This window comes from Capra hircus, chromosome 1 (genome assembly GCF_001704415.2).
Source record: "Capra hircus breed San Clemente chromosome 1, ASM170441v1, whole genome shotgun sequence".
In the NCBI taxonomy this organism is placed as follows: domain Eukaryota; kingdom Metazoa; phylum Chordata; class Mammalia; order Artiodactyla; family Bovidae; genus Capra; species Capra hircus.
In genome coordinates, this window is record NC_030808.1 from 136,533,259 (window position 1) to 136,552,371 (window position 19,113).

Sequence of the window (19,113 nt, forward strand, 5' to 3'; positions counted from 1 at the left end):
TTCTGGAGCTCCTATTATTTGGAAGTTGGACCACTTGGACTAGTCCTCTACTTGTAATGTCTTTCCTCTGTTTTCCATTTAGTTTTCTGCTGTTCTCTGGATTTCTTTTAATGTTATTTTCTTTTACTGAGATTTTCACTTTTGTTATCATTCTCCATTTGCAAGAATGATTCTTTTTGTAGTACTCTGTCCTATTTCATTTACACATATATCTTTCTAAAGATATTAATGATCATGTTGGGGTTGCAATCCCCTTATATAGTCTATTAATTTTGTTTCCTTCCTTTCACATTAGGAGGTTCTCTCATCCTTTCTGCTCATATTTAAAAGTCAGACACTAATAAAGGCAAGGATGTGGGCGCTGCTTATTTGACTTTGGGCTTCACTATAGCATGATCTTGGAGAAGGCAATGGCTACCCACTCCAGTACCCTTGCCTGGAAAATCCCATGGACGGAGGAGCCTGGTGGGCTGCAGCCCATGGGGTCGCGAAGAGTCGGACACGACTGAGCAACTTCACTTTCACTTTTCACTTTCATGCATTGGAGAAGGAAACGGCAACCCACTCCAGTGTCCTTGCCTGGAGAATCCCAGGGACGGGGAAGCCTGGTGGGCTGCCGTCTATGGGGTCACACAGAGTCAGACACGACTGAAGCGACTTAGCAGCAGCAGCAGCAGCATAGCATGATCTGGCTGGGCTGTTTAGTTGAGAAACCCAGAATGTCAATGTCTCTCAGTCTTTCTTCTTGGCACTCTAGATTCCCTACAGAAGAATCTTTCAATTTCCAGCCTGAAAAGTCTTTAAGCTGATCAGTTTTGGGGTGTTAAATGGAGAAGCAAGGCTGGGAGTCCTAGCATTCAGTATGTAAACATTTAGTTAATTCCTTTCCTTCAGGCATGAAGACTTGCTTTAATTATTAACAGAAATACTCTATTTTACTCTCTAATGAGTAAATCTCTAGTAGTCTCTCCTGACAGAGAAGAGGCATTGGCCTCACTACTCAAAGTGAAACAATGAACTTGGGTTGCTTCTTCAACAGATTTTCAGCCATCTCATTTAGTCCTACCTTAAGCCCTTCTTGAAAGACCTATGCCTGTTCTTGAGCTTTGAGAGAATTCTATTGTATAAGTCGGGTTGCAGGCTTTAGAGTGAATTTCTTGGATCCTTTAAATCAGGATCATCTATTAGTCATCTGTCCCTTTCTAGTTTCTAAAACTGTTTTATTATAATCATTCAAGTACAGAGACTCACCCATCCCCCAATTATTAACAGAAACTATTTTTTTCCCAGTGGCGATTTATTCCTTTTATTTTTTTTATTCCTTTTTAAAAATTATTCCTTTACTTTCATTTCACTGAGACTGGGTAGAAAGTGATATATATATGTGATCAATCTGCCTCTTTACCTTGATGCTGTCTTTAATCTTTATAAATAATCCTGAGAAGAATGCATTGCTGGAGAAGGAAATGGCAACCCACTCAAGCATTCTTGCCTGGGAAAGCCCATGGAACATGGACAGGACTTAGCAACTAAACAACAATAACAACATCCAACTGTTCCAGCAACACTTGTTGCAAAAACAATCCTCTCCATAAATTGCTTTGGTAACTTAGTTAAAAATCAATTGACCATATTTATATGGGTCTTTTACCAGACTTTCTATCCTAGTCCATAGAACTATTTGTTTAGCTTTATACTTATATTATAGTCTTATTCTCTACAACTTTAAAATGAAATTTTAAAATAAAGTTTCCTTTCCTTAAAAAAAAAAAAAAAAAGAATACATCGCAACCTCCTTTTATAAATGGGGCCAGCTGGGGGAAAGGGAGGGGAGATTCAGGTTAATTAACTTGCCCGAGATTAGTTAAATGACAAACAATTATTCAGAGCTGGGTTTTGGAGCTAGTATTTAAAACCAGGTTTTCTAATTTTAAAGACTCTGCTCACCTTTTCATTTAGTTAACATGCTTCTAATTATATTCCTTACCACACAATTTTACAGTTACTTGTGTTGATCATTATTCTACAACCATTGAATCTCCCAAATTAAAACAAAAGGTCTTTGAGGGTCAGGAACTTTGTATTTCAAAATGTCACTTGATGCAATTAAAATAACGTAGAATACCTACAAATCCCTCTATATTTTTCTGATAATCATGTGCTGTGCTTTATCATAATTCTTACCATTTATACTGTAATCCCAAGTTTACCTTTGTATCTCACACTTATCTGGTAACCTCTGGAAGGAAATGACCATGTCTTTGTATTCCCAGTGTCTGTGCAAATAATAAATGGTAAATAACATTATTCAGGAAGGCTGGAAATGAAAAGGTGCTCACTAAATATGTGCTGGATGTACAACAATTCAAAAAATAAGGCTGACCTTATCAAGTTTCCATGTACTAGTACAGAGCTTTGGGTGTCAACTGCCATCTCCAAAGTAGCAGTTTTAATAAAGACAAAATGGTGCAAATAAGATAGAAAATACTAAATGTTTAAATTTGAGTACTGAAAGATTTGTGGTTACTATAATGTCAAGTAATTGTCTCTGGAGAAGGCAATGGCACCCCACTCCAGTACTCCTGCCTGGAAACTCCCACGGACGGAGGAGCCTGGTAGGCTGCAGTTCATGGGGTCACAGAGTCAGACACGACTGATGTGACTTAGCAGCAGCAGCAAGTAATTGTCTCACATTAAAATGATGTCTGAAAGATGATTCTAAATATATGATTCACATTCCTTTGCTTTTCTCAGAGGGAGCATTTCAAAATTTTCATTTTTAAAACTGAAAAATGTTTAAGCATGCTAAATGGAATGAAAGTGACTAACGCTCAGTCATGTCTGACTCTGTCACCTCGTGGACTGTACCCCACCAGGCTCTTCTGTCCATGGAATTCTGCAAGCAAGAATACTGGAGTGGGTAACCATTCCCTTCTCCAGGGGATCTTCCCCCCAACACAGGGATCAAACCCGGGTCTCTTGCATTGCAGGCAGATTCTTTATCGTCTGAGCCAGGAGAGAAGCCAAATGGAATAGTTACTACTTATTCTGATTAATGAGATGGTAAACCTTTCACATGTGCCAAGTAAAATACATGCACTATCGTCAATTATATCTCAAAACTGAAAGAAAATTTTTGTTAATGTAGTAAGATAAATGAGAGAAAATCAAGAATCTGGCATGATTTAATTTAATGTAGGTTAAAATAAACTCTTCTGTAATTATAGAACAATTATAATTTTGGTCAGGTTTTCTATCACAAATAATATTGTAATTAACAGCTTTGTGCCTAAATACTGCGTCTGCATTTTATGTTGCAATATATATGAAGTGAAGTTGCTCAGTCCTGTCCGACTCTCTGCGACCCCATGGACTGTAGCCTACAGGCTCCTCTGTCCATGGGATTTTCCAGGAATGAATACTGGAGTGGGTTGCCATTTCCTTCTCCAGGAGATCTCCCCAACCCAGGGATTGAACTCGGGGCTCCCGCATTATAGGCCAATGCTTTACCATCTGAGCCACCAGGGAAGTCATATATATATATATATATATATATATATATATATAGAGAGAGAGAGAGAGAGAGAGAGAGAGACACACACACATATATATATATATATATGCATCCTAAGACATTTACTGAGGCTTTATGTCATGAATAAAACCTTTAAAATCCAAATTTCTGCTCTTTGAAGGGAAAGAGCACCAATAATACCTTTCCTGTTTCACCTATTCTAAAACTGTCCAGTTTTTAGCCACACTACTTAAGAGCTTATTTATTTTTACTGGGGAGACAGCTCCATGGGAACTTTGGAGCAAAACAAACCTAATGGCAGTCCAAGCCTTTTTAGCTACTGTTAGCTCTATGGCTTGAAGCAGGTCACAGCACTTCTCTAAGCCTAATTTATCTCGCCTATAAAATGGGGGTAAAATGACAGTAGCAATCTCCAAGGGTTGCGGTGAAGAGGAAAAGTGACAAGCATGCAAAGTGTTTAGCGGGTGGTGAAAGTTCAGTAACTGTTACTATACTGCCTAGCATCGAAAGCTCTATTCTAAGAACTTTACATATACTTGTATTTTCAATATTCACAACTCCACAGAAAGAGATACTACAGCAAGAAAGTGAAGGTACAGAACTCTCACCAGGTTACTCAGTTGCCAAGATTTGACTCCAGTCTGGGCCTAGGGTCCTTACCGTCAATCACTACCCTACATTCAACTACTGCCCTATATTCAACCTGCTGAATTAACAAAATCTTGGGAAATGAAGAAAGAAGAGGTACGGATAGGGCTAGTGAAGTCCAAAGGTTTTAGAGCTAATCTAGCTGTTTCCACCACACTAATTTAAGAAACACAGAAGACTCTATGAAGCTCCCAAGTTTAGCTTAGCAGGTTTCACATTTGGTGTCCTAGGCTGAAAGTTTCTACTATCAGTTTCATGCTGAGCGAGGAAGACTCAAAGAGGTAGGGGCGGCAGGAAACCGGATCCGTGTCCTCAGCAAGCACAGGAGCAGCACCATATGGCTGATTTAGTTGAGTTTTTTTAAAAAGAGAAAGAACACCTTTTGACCAAGACTAAGACTTGGCCTTGCTCGTTTGGAAATAAGACCCTAGAAGAAGAAAAGGGAGGTGTGAGCTGTCAGTTGGACAGCGGCGAGAAGCGCCTCACTTCTGACCACCTGGAGACCGTGACCTCGCCCCTCTTCCGGCCCCGACCCGTCCCGCAGATCACCTGTAGGGGTTGGAATCCACCACCTCGGAGCTCATATTTTCAATGCGGGCCCGACCGCCTCCTCCGTCGCCGCTCCCCAGGGCGCGGCGACTTCTCTCCTGGGCCAGTTCCCGCTCCAGCTCTTCGACCCGCTGCTGCAGCCGTTCCACAGACTCGGCCATGGCTGGGACCCCGGCCGCCAGCGCTCCCAGCCCCGGCCGTCGCCGTCGTCGCCGCCCCACGCTGCTGGCCTGCTGGCCCCGAGAGGGATATGTGGAGAGTCACCCTGCTGCAGCTTTCCCAGCCCACAAACCTGAGGAAGCGCTCGCAGCGCGCCCCAGACCGACACGTCTCGGCCGCTCCTGCGGGTCTCCCAGCGTGCCACTTCCGGTGCGTTGCAGTCAAAGGTCCGCCTCAGGGGGAAAAAAAAAAAAAAGCCCCCTACTTGGCCTCTTCGCCAGGACCTAAGAATCCAGGGAGCTCTAGGGCCCGGGTCATAAGTGTCCAGAACCAGCGGCCTGCGATGTTGCCTTTCCAACCTGGCGGCCAGGAAAAACCCCAGAATCTTTTATTCCTAGGCTCGAGGTCTTGACGGGCTCTTTTCCGCACCGGACCCGGTAGGTCTTCCGCCTGCCGGTGCTTTCAATTTGGAGATGGACCAGGCCTCGGCGTTCTAATATGCTCTTGTGACTAACGTGACTTTGCTTTCTTTAGAATTGAGGTCTCCAACTCTTGAGGCTGACTGAAAAGTTTAAATTCGAACACACAAGGCCCTTCTAGCATTTCCTGAATAGAGCCCAAGTCCAGGAGGCAGCTGGCCAATGCTGCCGGCCAGCGGCCTGGCGATGTGTAATTGGCTGGAGCCGCGGGCCCGCCTCCACCTGGGCGTCTCGGTCTCGCCCCTGTCTGTGGAGTGGCGTTCTCCTAGACATACCGGATCCCAGGAGTCTAGTGAGTTCTGTGACTCTGTGGTCTGAAGCGGCAGCGTAGATCATGGAAACCGCTGCCTCCCGCGAGCCCAACACTATGGAAGTGCTGCCCCAGCACAAGTTCGACTGCAGGTCCCTGGACGCCTACCTACACCAGCACTTGCCCGGCTTTGGGACCGAGCCCGAGGCCAAGCTGACGGTTGCCCAATACAGGTATCGACGCCAGCCTTCTCCAGCAGAAACAAATCTGTACTTTGTGCTTTTCTTCCTCTGGCCCTGGGTGGTTTTCCAGTTTCTTCCACCCTGTTTCTTTTTTCCGTAGTGACCTACTCTGCCGGCGGGAGCTGCTGTCACTGGCTCCCGCGTTACATTCTGAGTATTTCCAATTCCAGCGCGGTAATGGAAGCACTATAACGTTCACGATTCCAGCTATGAGAAGGAATCTTTGTTAACAGCTATATACTTTGAGAATTCACTGAGGCAGTTAAGGTTGGAAGCTCTGTGTGATATAGAGAGGCCGTTCGCTCAACCTTTGTTCTATAACCTTTTTTTTCCCAGAGAAGCGGATGTAATTCCATTCACATTGGCTATATTCTTAGAGGCTGAGGTAACGGTACCAGTTGGGGGATACGAATTCTTATCCTAGATATTCCATTTAGCAAATCACAGCACCACTTTGGGCTTTAGTTCTTTTGAAATAGGAGAATGGAACTAGATGACGGTGCTGAGAGTACTGTCTGTTCTCCACAGTGAATCTGCCTCTAGTCTGATGTTGTTGTATAGTAGAAGGTAATTTACAAATAGACTTTGCTCTAGAAATAGCATCTTGATAAACACAGAACTATAGAAGCAATCCTGGCTTCCAGAAGAATTAGGTGTGTCACTTACTGACTGGAAATTTAAGTACTGTGGTACATGAACTCTTTGATGACTAGTTTCATAACCTGTAATAAATACTTGCCTGCTCAGTATAATCCTGATAAATGAAGTAATATAGATGGAAGGGCTTAATGTTGTAACAGCACTGTTTACCAGTGGCCTTATCACAGGGGTTTATATTCCTTTACTACTGATTTCAGAGAAATTAAAAATAGTGGAAAGGTGATGGATCAGAGAGGGTTTGACGAGGTAAAATTAAAAAGCACCATGTGGAATTACCTAGCTGTCCAGTGGTTAAGACTCAGTGCTTTCACTGCTGGGGCCATGCAGTGGCCAAATTAAATAACAACCAAAAAATAAAAGGCACTGTATCACATAGATATTTAGAATGAAGCAGCAAGTGGAATAAAAAATGGCAGAGGTTTCTAGCCTGAAGACTTGGGTTGTAAACAGACTAATAGATCAAAGTTCAAATCAGCTGGACAAGTTATTTAACTCTTTTGAGCATTGAACCCTTCTTTGGCAAAGTGGAGATAATATTTATTTCCTAGGGCTTTTGAGAATTATCTAACTGAGAGTTAATTCTGAATTGTTGAATGTTAAATCAGAATTGTGCTTGATAAATGGAATAACTAGTATAGAACTAGTTAGATAGATAGATAATATAGAAGTATAGACGGTATAGAACTATCTCCACAGAGAATACACATTTATTTCCAGGACACATTGAAAAGTTTATAAAAATTGAAGAAATGTTAGGCCACAAAAGAAGTTTCAAAAATTCAAAAATGTCATTCTTTAAAAAAAAAAATCAATATAAATGCCAAAAGTTTACAAATCAAAAAAGGATAGCTAATGAACACATTTTAGAAAACTAATTGATACACAAATTAAAGAGCCAATAGTCTACAGAAAATAATGGAGTTTATCAAATTTCAGTATGCAAAAATAATTGAATTTCTCAACTTTAGCAGCAAAAATGTAAAGATATAAATTTTAGAAAGACCAAATTAATAAGAGCATCAGACATATAATTTCCTCAAACATTAATAAAATATTTGCAAGACTTTTGTAGAGGAAATTATAAAACTATTAAAACCTTAGAACTAAATACAATAAAAGATGCCATGTTCATGAATAGGAGAATTCAGAATTGTATGTTTCTCTTTTTTTCCAATTGTTATATAGATTCAGTGCAATGACACAGTCTTAATTTTTCCCCTAATTCAAAAAATTACTCCTAAATTGTATGTGCAAGAGCAAAGGGTTAAAAATAAAGGAAAACACTCCTGAGGAAGAACAAAGTGGGAAATGTGAATTAAGATGGCTTATTTTTTCAGAGATAGACAAATCAATAAAACAGAAGAGAGAATCCACAAAAAGACCCACATATTTATAGAACTTTGACATATGACAGTGCTGGCACTGAGAATCAGTCTTTAGAGAGTTGGAGAGAGATCTTTCAGTAAATTATACAGGGGTAATTATATATATGAAAAAAATTGAAATTAGACCCTTTCCTTACTCTACCTTACTCAGTTCTAGGTGGACTACAGAGGAACAGTAAAAGCAAAACTATAAACATTTGGAGACTTCCCTGGTGGTCCAATGGTTAAGAATCCATGTTGCAGTGCAAGGGACACTGATTTCAATCCCTGGTGCAGGAAGTTTGCACATGCCTCAGAGCAGCAGAGCCAGAGCACCACAACTACTGAGCCTCTGTTCCAGCACCCAGGAGCTACAACTACTGAGCCTGCAACAAAGAGTAGCCCCCTGCTTGCCACAACTAGAGAAAGCCCATGTGCGGCAGCAAAGACCCACCACAGTTAAAAAATAAATAATAAAAACATAATCTCTTAAACTGTAAACATTTGGAAGACATATAGAAGCTCTTTAGACTGTGGAGTAGAGAATAAAGTCTTTAAAAAGACAAAAGTGCAAACTGTGAAGGAAATGACTGGAAGAATCCTTTAAATGAAATTATAGATGAAAATATTTTCAATGTATAGAATGGATAAAAGATTAACCTCCAGAACATATGAAGAACTGCACTAGCTCAACAGAAAAATGAGCAAAAGACTTGAAGACACTCAGCCTCATTACACTGTAATAATTGGGGAAAGTGCAAGTTAAAATGACAAGATACCATCTCATAGCATAATTTTTGACTTTTTTAAAAATATGTTTATTTATTTTAATTGGAGGTTAATTACTTCACAATATTGTATTGGTTTTGCCATACATCAACATGAATCCGCCACAGGTATACACGTGTTCCCCATCCTGAACCCCCCCCTCCCTCCCCGTACCATCCCTCTGGGTCGGTCGTCTCAGTGCACCAGCCCCAAGCATCCAGTATCATGAGTCGAACCTGGACTGGCGATTCGTTTCATATATTGTATTATACATGCTTCAATGCTGTTCTCCCAGATCACCCCACCTTCTCCCTCTCCCACAGAAACATAGGCAAAACACTCTCTGACATACATCACAGCAGGATCCTCTATGACCCACCTCCCAGAATATTGGAAATAAAAGCAAAAATACACAAATGGGACCTAATTAAACTTAAAAGCTTCTGCACAACAAAGGAAACTATAAGCAAGGTGAAAAGACAGCCTTCAGAATGGGAGAAAATAATAGCAAATGAAGCAACTGACAAACAACTAATCTCAAAAATATGCAAGCAACTCCTGCAGCTCAATTCCAGAAAAATAAACAACCCAGTCAAAAAATGGGCCAAAGAACTAAATAGACATTTCTCCAAAGAAGACATACAGATGGCTAACAAACATATGAAAAGATGCTCGACATCACTGATTCAGAGAAATGCAAATCAAAACCACAATGAGGTACCATTTCACGCCAGTCAGAATGGCTGAGATCCAAAAGTCTATAAGCAATAAATGCTGGAGAGGTTGTGGAGAAAAGGGAACCCTCTTACACTATTGGTGGGAATGCAAACTAGTTCAGCCACTATGGAGAACAGTGTGGAGAGTCCTTATAAAACTGGTAATAGAACTGCCTTATGACCCAGCAATCCCACTGCTGGGCATACACACCAAGGAAACCAGAATTGAAAGAGACACGTGTACCCCAGTGTTCATCACAGCACTGTTTATAATAGTCCTGACATGGAAGCAACCTAGATGTCCATCAGCAGATGAATGGATAAGAAAGCTGTGGTACATATACACAATGGAGTATTACTCAGCCATTAAAAAGAATACATTTGAATCAGTTCTAATGAGGTGGATGAAACTGGAGCCTATTATACAGAATGAAGTAAGCCAGAAAGAAAAACACCAATACAGTGTACTAACACATATATATGGAATTTTTGACTTTTTTTGAAAAAAAAATCTGATAATATCAAGCAGAATATGAGATAACAGGGACTCATCCACTATTGGTGAGGGTGGCACCCTGATGCTGGGAAAGATTGATGGCAGGGGGAGAAGGGGTTGACGGAGGATGAGATGATTGGATGGCATCACTGACTCAACAAACGAAGTTTGGGCAAACTTGGGGAAATAGTGAAGGACAGGGAATCCTGGCAAGCTGTAGTACATAGGGTCAGAAAGAGACTTGATTTAGTGACTGAACAACAACGCAACAACCTTGGAAAACAATTTGGCACAATCTTGTAAAGATAAAATGGGAAGATATACATGTTGCGTGACAAAGCATTTCTATTCCTAGTTGTGTACTCCTGAGGAATTCTTGTACTGTGGTATCATGAGATAACCTACAAAAATCTTTGCACTGTTTGTAACAGTAAAAATAGAGTAATAAAACAACATTAATTAAAGAATGGGTGAATAAATTATAGTATATTCACATGAAGAAACACAGCAGTGAAGATTATTCAACTGCAGCTATATACATCAACACAAATAAAAACTGGATAAATAAACAGTATATTGTTTAAGGGGGTAAACTTCAAGGGAATGATAAATGTAAAAATCAAAATGATAGTTACTCTGAAGAGAGAGACAGTGGTGGTCCAGTGGTTAGGACTCAGTGCTCTCACTGAGGTGGCTCAGGTTTGATCCCTGGTTGGGGAACTAATTTAAGACGTGGTACAGACGAAAAGCAAAAATAAAAAATGAAGGGAAGGATACACAGAGGGCTTTAGAGATGATAATTTTTTCTTTCTCAAATTCTGTAGTGAGAACACTGGTATTTGTTGTGTTACTGTTCTCTCAAATATTATTTTTTACCTATGCAAAGTTTATTTTTAGAATGAGCAAAATTTAAATCATATTAGAAATAAAAATATTTTGACTTAAACAATAATGAAGATGTTGTATAACTTGATACAACAAACCCTATGATTTCCAAGTATGTGTATATTATGTGCCTGGTGCTGCTTCAATCACTGAGAATTTAACAAAAAAAAGATCCTGCCTTTTTGGAACCTGCATTCTATCTGGAGAAGACAGAGGATAAATAAAATCACTTTCTAAATATTACAGTGTATGAGAAAGTAATGTGTATTATGGAGAGAAACAAAGGAGAATAGGAAAAGAAGGTGGCATTCAGCAAGGAGAGATATGGATGTAAGCCTTATAGCTATCTGGGGAAACACTATTCCAGACAGAGGGAAGAGCAGAGGCTCTGAAGAGGGAGTGTGCCCAGTGGGTGGAGAGAATACAAGCCAGGGTGCCTGCAGTTGCATAACAAGGGCAAGAGAAATTCTGTTGACTCTTATAAGGGCTTTGGCCTTTACTCTAGCTGACACTCTTCCCAGGTGGTGCTAGGGGTAAAGAACCTGCCTGCCAACGCAGGAGATGTAAGAAATGCAGGTTTGATCCCTGGGTCAGGGAGATCCCCTGGCAAAGGAAATGGCAACCCACTCCAGTATTCTTGCCTGGAAAATCCCATGGACAGAGTAGCCTGGTGGTCAACAGTCCAAAGGGTCACAAGGAGTCAAACATGACTGAATGACTAAGCACAAAAAGTTAGCTGAGATGGTGAGAGATTAGGGATTTAGGGGCAGAGGAAAGAAGTGATTTGTTTTTTTAAGTAGAATCTGTTTCCCTATTATTGTTTGGCTGAAGGAGGCATACAAAAGGAGACCAGTTTGGAGTGTATTTTGATGACCTAGTAGAGAGTAATTAGTGGTATGGAACAAGGTGGTAGTGTAGGATAGGTGCAAAGTGGTCATATTCTGGATTTATTTTGGAGGATTTATAACTGATCACATATGGGATATGAAAGAAAAAGAAGAGGAAACCAACAGTATTCCATTTTTGTCTTGGCAACTGAAAGGATGGATTTATCATGCAATGAAGTAGAGATAACTGTAGACAATCAGATTGGAAAGGAAATATCAGGAACTTGGTTTTGGAATGTTGAATTTCAAGATGCAATTTAGACATGGGAGTGGATATGTAATAGTAAGCAGGCAGCTATATGAATCAAGAGGTCAGAGCAGAGATCTAGACTAGCCACATACATTTGGAAGTCACTGAGATAGAGAAGGTATTTAAAGCCATGAGATTATAAAGCTTACCTAGAAGATGAGTCTACATAAAGAGAAAGTCTATGAACTTAGTCCCAGGAATCCCAGTATTGAGAATTGAAGAATTAAGGATTAACATACAACAGAGTCTCAAAAGGGGTGGTCCAAGAGGGGGAAACCATGATCTGACACCATAGCAGTACTGCTGCTGCTGCTGCTAAGTCACTTCAGTCGTGTCCAACTCTGTGCGACCCCATAGATGGCAGCCCACCAGGCTCCCCCGTCCCTGGGGTTCTCCAGGCAAGCACACTGGAGTACTAGTAACCTTGAAAAAAATCACTTCACTGGAAAGATAGGAATGAAAGCTTGATTGAAATGGGTTCATGAGAAAATAGAAGAATAATTGTACCAAACAGTGTAAACATTTTGAGTTTATACTCCTTGCTCTAAAGGGGGAAATAAATGTTTTCTGTAGAGGGGGAAGTGGGGTCAAGTTCAGTTCAGTCGCTCAGTCATATCTGACTCTTTGCAACCCCATGAACTGCAGCACGCCAGGCTTCCCTGTCCATCACCAACTCCTGGAGTCCACCCAAACCCATGTCCATTGAGTTGGTGACACCATCCAACCATCTCATCCTCTGCCGTCCCCTTCTCCTCCTGCCCTCAATCTTTCCCAGCATCAGGGTCGTGGGGTCAAGAGAAGTGTTTTTAAAAAAAGAAAAAGGCAGCATGTTTGTATGCTGATGGCAGTGATCCAAAACAGTGAAAAATCTCTGGAAGAGAGAAGGCTAGAATTAAGTCCTTGAGTAGACAAGAGTAGAATGGGATCTAATTCACAAGAGAGGAATTGTCCTTAGAAAGAAATGTAGGCATTCTACAGACTCTGCAGGGAAGAGAGAGTATATGGATATAGGTGCTTCTATTTTTCCAGTAGTAATGTATGGATGTGAGAGATGGACTGTGAAGAAGGCTGAGCGCCGAAGAATTGATGCTTTTGAACTGTGGTGTTGGAGAAGACTCTTGAGAGTCCCTTGGACTGCAAGGAGATCCAACCAGTCCATTCTGAAGGAGATCAGCCCTGGGATTTCTTTGGAAGGAATGATGCTAAAGCTGAAACTCCAGTACTTTGGCCACCTCATGCGAAGAGTTGACTCATTGGAAAAAACTCTGATGCTGGGAGGGATTGGGGGCAGGAGGAGAAGGGGATGACAGAGGATGAGATGGCTGGATGGCATCACTGACTCGATGGACGTGAGTCTGAGTGAACTCCGGGAGTTGGTGATGGACAGGGAGGCCTGGCGTGCTGCGATTCATGGGGTCACAAAGAGTCGGACATGACTGAGCGAATGAACTGAACTGATGCCATAGAAATGGTAGTGTCACCTTGTGGAAGTTCTCACCTGATTGTTCGCATTTTCTCTGTGAAATATGAAGCTAGGTAATCAGCTGAGTGAAGATGGTGGAAGAAAGTGTTCGAGGTTTGAAGGAAGAGGAGGAATTGTGAAATAGTCATCTAAGAGCATGGGAAATGCATGAAAGGACTAAGGAAGTATATTATGATTGCAGCATGATTCACTTTGAGGTTCACAGTCATGAATTTGAAGTAAGAGTAGTTATTTTAGTAGGTATTATTGATCCTTTGCTCAGATTCTCTTGGATTGCTTTTTACTGTTTTCATGTATACCCTGCTTTGGTGGCTTCTGCTTCCAGTAGCCAACACATATGGCTCTTTTATAGACTGTCCTTGCCTTCTGGAGCCTCTTTTGCCCTGAATGTTGTAGTGCCCAAGATGGCTCTTAACCAGTGACTCATGGGTTCAGATGTATGAAATTCCCACTATTTTTGCTTTAGAGATAAGACAACTCTCAGGTGTACCTTACACTGTTGAGTCCCCTCCTTACCATGAAATCAAGCTGAAGTTACCCTCTAAGGAACTTTGTCTCAGATCATAATTTTGCTTAGCATTCTCCCCTTCCCTGACTTGCTAAGCAATGTTTTCTAAGCATTTCCTTACTAAGTTGCTTGCACACAAATCTCTCAGGATCTGCTTCTAGTGGACCTAACCTAAACAATAATTATGGCTATGTGTTTCTTTCTCCAGCTACATTCAGGCAAACAGTTGGATTTAACCAGGATGGGGGACTCCAAGCAAATAACATGAAGTGAGAGAGGGCAAGTGTATTAAAGATGCATTCAAGGGAGTAGTTATGTAACTGAGCATCGAATTTAAGCTAGTTAAGGATGGATATCATAGGGAAAGGGAGAACCAAAGGCCATGATAAGGTAGTATGATTAATGGTTGGTAGGTAGGTAGGTCCAGGGATCAAAGAATTGTTGAAATTGAGGTACTAGGTGTGTGAGTGAAAAGAGGTTATGATGAGAATTGCTGCTGCTGCTAAGTCGCTTCAATAGTGTCCGACTCTGTGCGACCCCATAGACGGCAGCCCACCAGGCTCCCCCATCCCTGGGATTCTCCAGGCAAGAACACTGGAGTGGGCAGCCATTTCCTTCTCCAATGCATGAAAGTGAAAAGTGAAAGTGAAGTCACTCAGTCATGTCCGATGTTAGCGAACCCGTGGACTGCAGCCTACCAGGCTCCTCTGTCCATGGGATTTTCCAGGCAAGAGTAATGGAGTGGGGTGCCAGTGCCTTCTCCATGATCAGAGTTAGAAATGCTTAAAAAATAGGATAATGCCATGCTTGAGTTGTTGATAAGATATAAGGTGTGTCCCAGGGCTTTCCACGTGGTGCTAGTGGTAAAGAACCCGCCTGTTAGTGCAGGAGACATAAGAGATGCTGGTTCAATCCCTGGCTCAAGAAAATCCCCTGGAGGAGGGCGTGGCAACCCACTCCAGTAATTTTGCCTGCAGAGTCCCATGAACCGAGGAGCCTGGGGGTCTACAGTGACTTACCACCACCACCACGGTGTGTCCCATAGAATGAGTGACAGGTAGTATAATCACTGGAGGTGAGAATTCAAGGAACTGATAGGCCTAAGAACAAATATCTTTATGGATTTTAATGCCATTAATAATTAGGATGGGGGTAGAGTTTTGGCCATCTGATACAAAGAGCCAGCTTACTAGAAGACCCTGATGCTAGGAAAGATTGAAGGGAGGAGGATGATAGAGAACAAGATGATTGGATAGCATCACCAACTCAATAGACATGAGTTTGAGCAGGCTCTGGAAGATGCTGAAAGACAGGGAAGCCTGGCATGCTGCAGTCCATGGATTCGCAGAGTCAGACATGACTGTGCGACTGAACAACACAGTGTTAGTAAGAGTGAAAATCCTTAGGCATTGAGGGAGAATGATTTATGAATTAGTGGGTGACTGCAACAAGAATGGGTAGAGGGTGGCAGAGTCTCTATGACATGAATTTCAAAGCTGGGGAAGAGGTGTTTAGACAGGATGGAGGGCAGAGAGCCTGGAACTGGCACTTTACGTGATTGTGGTGCTGAAAGACAGTGAGTTTCAGGGTGCACGATGTAAAGGTGTTGGGAGTTGGGGGCATGAGGGTCGGGGTGAGAGAAGACTAAGGACTATATAGAGCCTTATGGGAATTAGAATGCAGTGGATAAATGGTGACATGAGCATGTAGGTCTTTTGTTTGATAACATAAACAGAGATAAAGAGCATTATGAGACCAGTCCTGGTGGTTTTAAGACAGCGGTGCTATGAGTGATGGGAAGTAGGAAGAGATAGGTGTTTGGGAATGGGGATAGGTAGTCTTATTCTAAGTACTCCAAGTTAACTTTTTTTTCCCCCACAACTGATGCCAATATAAAAAAGAGCTTTGTGTTTTGACATGAATAGCTCTTTCCACTTATTTATTATGTGGATAAAGTGAACCTGTATTATTCTCTTTCTCTGTGTGTATTTAAGTATACAGATGTCTATTTGTTGGTTTTGTTCATTCGCTAAGTCATGTCTGACTCTGCGACCCCATGAACTGCAGCACTTCAGGCTTTCCTGTCCTTCACTATAGCCCTGAGTTTACTCAAATTCCTGTCCACTGAGTCGATGATGCCATCCAACCATCTCATCCTCTGTCACCCCTTCTCCTCTTGCCTTCAATCTTTCCCAGCATCAGGGTCTTTTCCAATGAGTCAGCTCTTCGTATCAGGTGGCCAAAGTATTGGAGCTTCAGCTTCACCACCGGTCCTTCCAATGAATATTGAGGGTTGATTTCCTTTAAGATTGACTGGTTTGATCTACTTGCTGTCCAAGGGACTGTCAAGAGTCTTCTCCCACATCACAGTTTGAACACACAAAAAAAGTTCTTCAATACTCAACCTTCTTTATAGTCCAGCTCTTACAACCATACATGTAAGAGCTGTATGGAAAAACCATAGCTTTGGCTATATGGACCTTTGTTGGCAAAGTGATGTCTCTGCTTTTTAATACACTGTCTGGGTTTGTCATAGCTATTCTTTGAAGGAGCAAGCGTCTTTTAATTTTGTGGCTGCAGTCACCATCTGCATTGCTTTTGGAGCCCAAGAAAATGAAATCTGACCCTGTTTCCATTGTTTCCATATCTATTTGCCAAGAAGTGATAGGATTGGATACCATGATCTTCCTTTTTGAATGTGTCACTCAGTTGTGTCCGACTGTTTGTGACCCCGTGGACTGCAGCCCACCAGGCTCCTCAGTCCATGGGATTCTCCAGGCAAGAATACTGGAGTGGGTTGAATGTTTAATTTAAGCCAACTTTTTCACTCCTCTTTCACCTTCATCAAGAGGCTCTTTAGGCTCCTCTCTGCCTTCTGCCATTAGAGTGGTATCATCTGCTTATATGAGGTTGTACGTATTTTTCCCAGAAAGTTTGATTCCAGTTTGAGCCTCATCCAGCCTGGCATTTCACATGATGTGCCCTGCACATAAGTTAAATAAGCAGAGTGACAATATACAGCCTTGATATACTCCTTTCCCAATATCAAACCAGTTCATTGTTCCACATCCATTTCTAACTGTTGCTTCTTCTCCTGCATACAGGTTTCTCAGGAGACAGGTAATGTGGTTTAGTATTCTTTAAGAAATTTCCACAGTTTGTTGTGATCCACACAGTCAAAAGCTTTAGTGTAGTCAATGAAGCAGAAGTAGATGTTTTTTTAGAATTTCTTTGCTTTTTCTATGATCCAGCGTATGTTGGCAACTTGATCCCTGGCTCCTCTGCCTTTTCTAAATCCAGTTTGTACATATGGAAGTTTTCAGTTCACGTACTGTTGAAACCTAACTAGAAGGATTTTGAGCATATTCTTGCTAATGTGAAATGAGTGCAATTATATGATAATTTGAACATTCTTTGGCATTGCCTTTCTTTGGGATCGGAATGAAAATTGACCTTTTCCAGTCCTGTGGCCACTGCTGAGTTTTCCAAGTTTGCTGGCATATTGAGTGCAGCACTTTAGCAGCAGCATCTTTTAGGATTAGAAATAGGTCAGCTGAAATTCCATCACCTCCACTAGCTTTGTTTGTAGAAATGCTTCCCACTGCCCACTTGACTTCACGCTCCAGGGTGTCTGGCTCTAGGTGAATGACCACACCATCATGGTTATCTGGGTCATTAAGAACTTTTTTTATACAGTTCTGTGTATCCTTGCCACATTTTCTTAATCTCTTCTGTTTTTGTTAGGTCCTTGCCATTTTTGTCCTTTATTGTGCCCATCTTTGTATGAAATGTTCCCTTGGATATCTCCAGTTTTCTTAAAAAGATCTCTAGTCTTACCCAGTTTATTGTTTTCCCCTATTTCTTTGCATTGTTCACTTAAGAATACTTTCTTATCTCTCCTTGCTATTCTCTGGAACTCTGCATTCAGTTGGGTATGTCTTTCCCTTTCTCCTTTTCCTTTCGCTTCTCTTCTTTTCTCAGGTATTTGTAAGGCCTCCTCAGACAATCACTTTGCATTTCTTCTTCTTGGGGATGATTTTGGTCACCACCTCCTGTACAATGTTATGAACCTCCATCTATAGTTCTTTAGGCACTCTGTCTACCAGATCTAGGCCCTTGAATCTATTTATCACCTCCACTATATAATCATAGGGCATTTGATTTAGGTCATACCTGAATGGCCTAGTGGTTTTCCCTACTTTCTTCAATAAGTCTGAATTTTACCACAAGGGGTTCCAGATCTGAGCCACAGTCAGCTCAAGGTCTTCTTTTTGCTGACTGGGTAGAACTTCTCCATTTTGACTGCAAAGAATTTAGTCAATCTGATTTTGATATTGACCATCTGGTGATATTCATTTGTAGAGTCATCTCTTGTGTTGTTGGAAGAGGGTATCTGCTATGACCAGTGCATTGTCTTGGCAAAATTCTGTTAGCCTTTGCCCTTCTTCATGTTGTACTCCAAGGCCAAACTTGCCTGTTACTCCAGGTATCTCTTGACTTGCTACTTTTGCACTCCAGTCCCCTATGATGAAAAGGACAAATGTCTGTGATTTTAATATGTTAAATAGTTATAATTTAATTAATATAGTAATTGTAAATAGTATATTAAGAAGCTTAAATAATGATTTTTTAAACTGTCAGTGAACCGGCTTCCTACAAATCAGAGTCCTTCAAACTTCATGACTCTGCGGAATGTGCTGTATTGTGTTTTGTTCAAGTTGGTTGATTTTTGCAGTCATGGATCCAGAAAAGGCACCTCTGAAGATTAGCCACCACTTCCAGGGAATGCCCAGCAAAGCACCTATCATGATGCCTGTTCTCTGATACACTATGGTGGAGTTTTGGATCCTCTCCAGCTTTTTCTGCTGATGTTAAATTCTTCCTTGTTAATAATCTGATTCTTAGCCAGCTGTTTGTTGCTTCCATTGCAGTTGTCAAGAATCTTCTGACTTCCTTTGATTCTGCCTTGACATCTCTTCTACCATGGCTCTGAATCCTAGTTTGGGGCAAGATTTTTGGGGATATTTTGCCTCTTCTCATCTCCAGCTTTGTATTTTTAAGTCTTTTGAACTATATACTCAATATTTTCTATGCTTAAACACCATGATATTCGTCTTTTAGTCTTCTCTTCTCTCGATCTCTAATCCACAGCAAATACATTTGAAGAACTATTGGCATCAGTATCAAAAGTTACTATTTCAAAGAATGCCATAGCAGTGCCTGTGAGTTCAGTT

At 41.3% G+C, this 19,113-nt stretch overlaps 2 protein-coding genes across 5 annotated transcripts in view; one reads left to right on the top strand and one right to left on the bottom strand.

The window, feature by feature from the left end:
- UBA5 (ubiquitin like modifier activating enzyme 5) overlaps positions 1 to 5,084 on the bottom strand; it is a 32,893-nt gene extending 27,809 nt beyond the window's left edge. For 2 of the 4 annotated variants that reach the window (XM_018051303.1, XM_018051294.1), the window contains exon 1: positions 4,733 to 5,084. In XM_018051303.1, the coding sequence (XP_017906792.1) occupies positions 4,733 to 4,893 (161 nt within the window). In that variant the 5' untranslated portion in view covers positions 4,894 to 5,084. Of the gene's footprint in view, positions 1 to 2,210; positions 2,277 to 4,732 lie in introns of all 4 variants that reach the window. The other 2 variants (XM_018051281.1, XM_018051285.1) reach the window with 2 other exon arrangements.
- The window catches only part of ACAD11 (acyl-CoA dehydrogenase family member 11), a 113,760-nt gene continuing 100,124 nt past the window's right edge, over positions 5,478 to 19,113 (top strand). Inside the window, exon 1 of the mRNA XM_018051271.1 lies at positions 5,478 to 5,853. Within this exon, the coding sequence (XP_017906760.1) occupies positions 5,705 to 5,853 (149 nt within the window). The 5' untranslated portion in view covers positions 5,478 to 5,704. The remainder of the gene's footprint in view (positions 5,854 to 19,113) is intronic.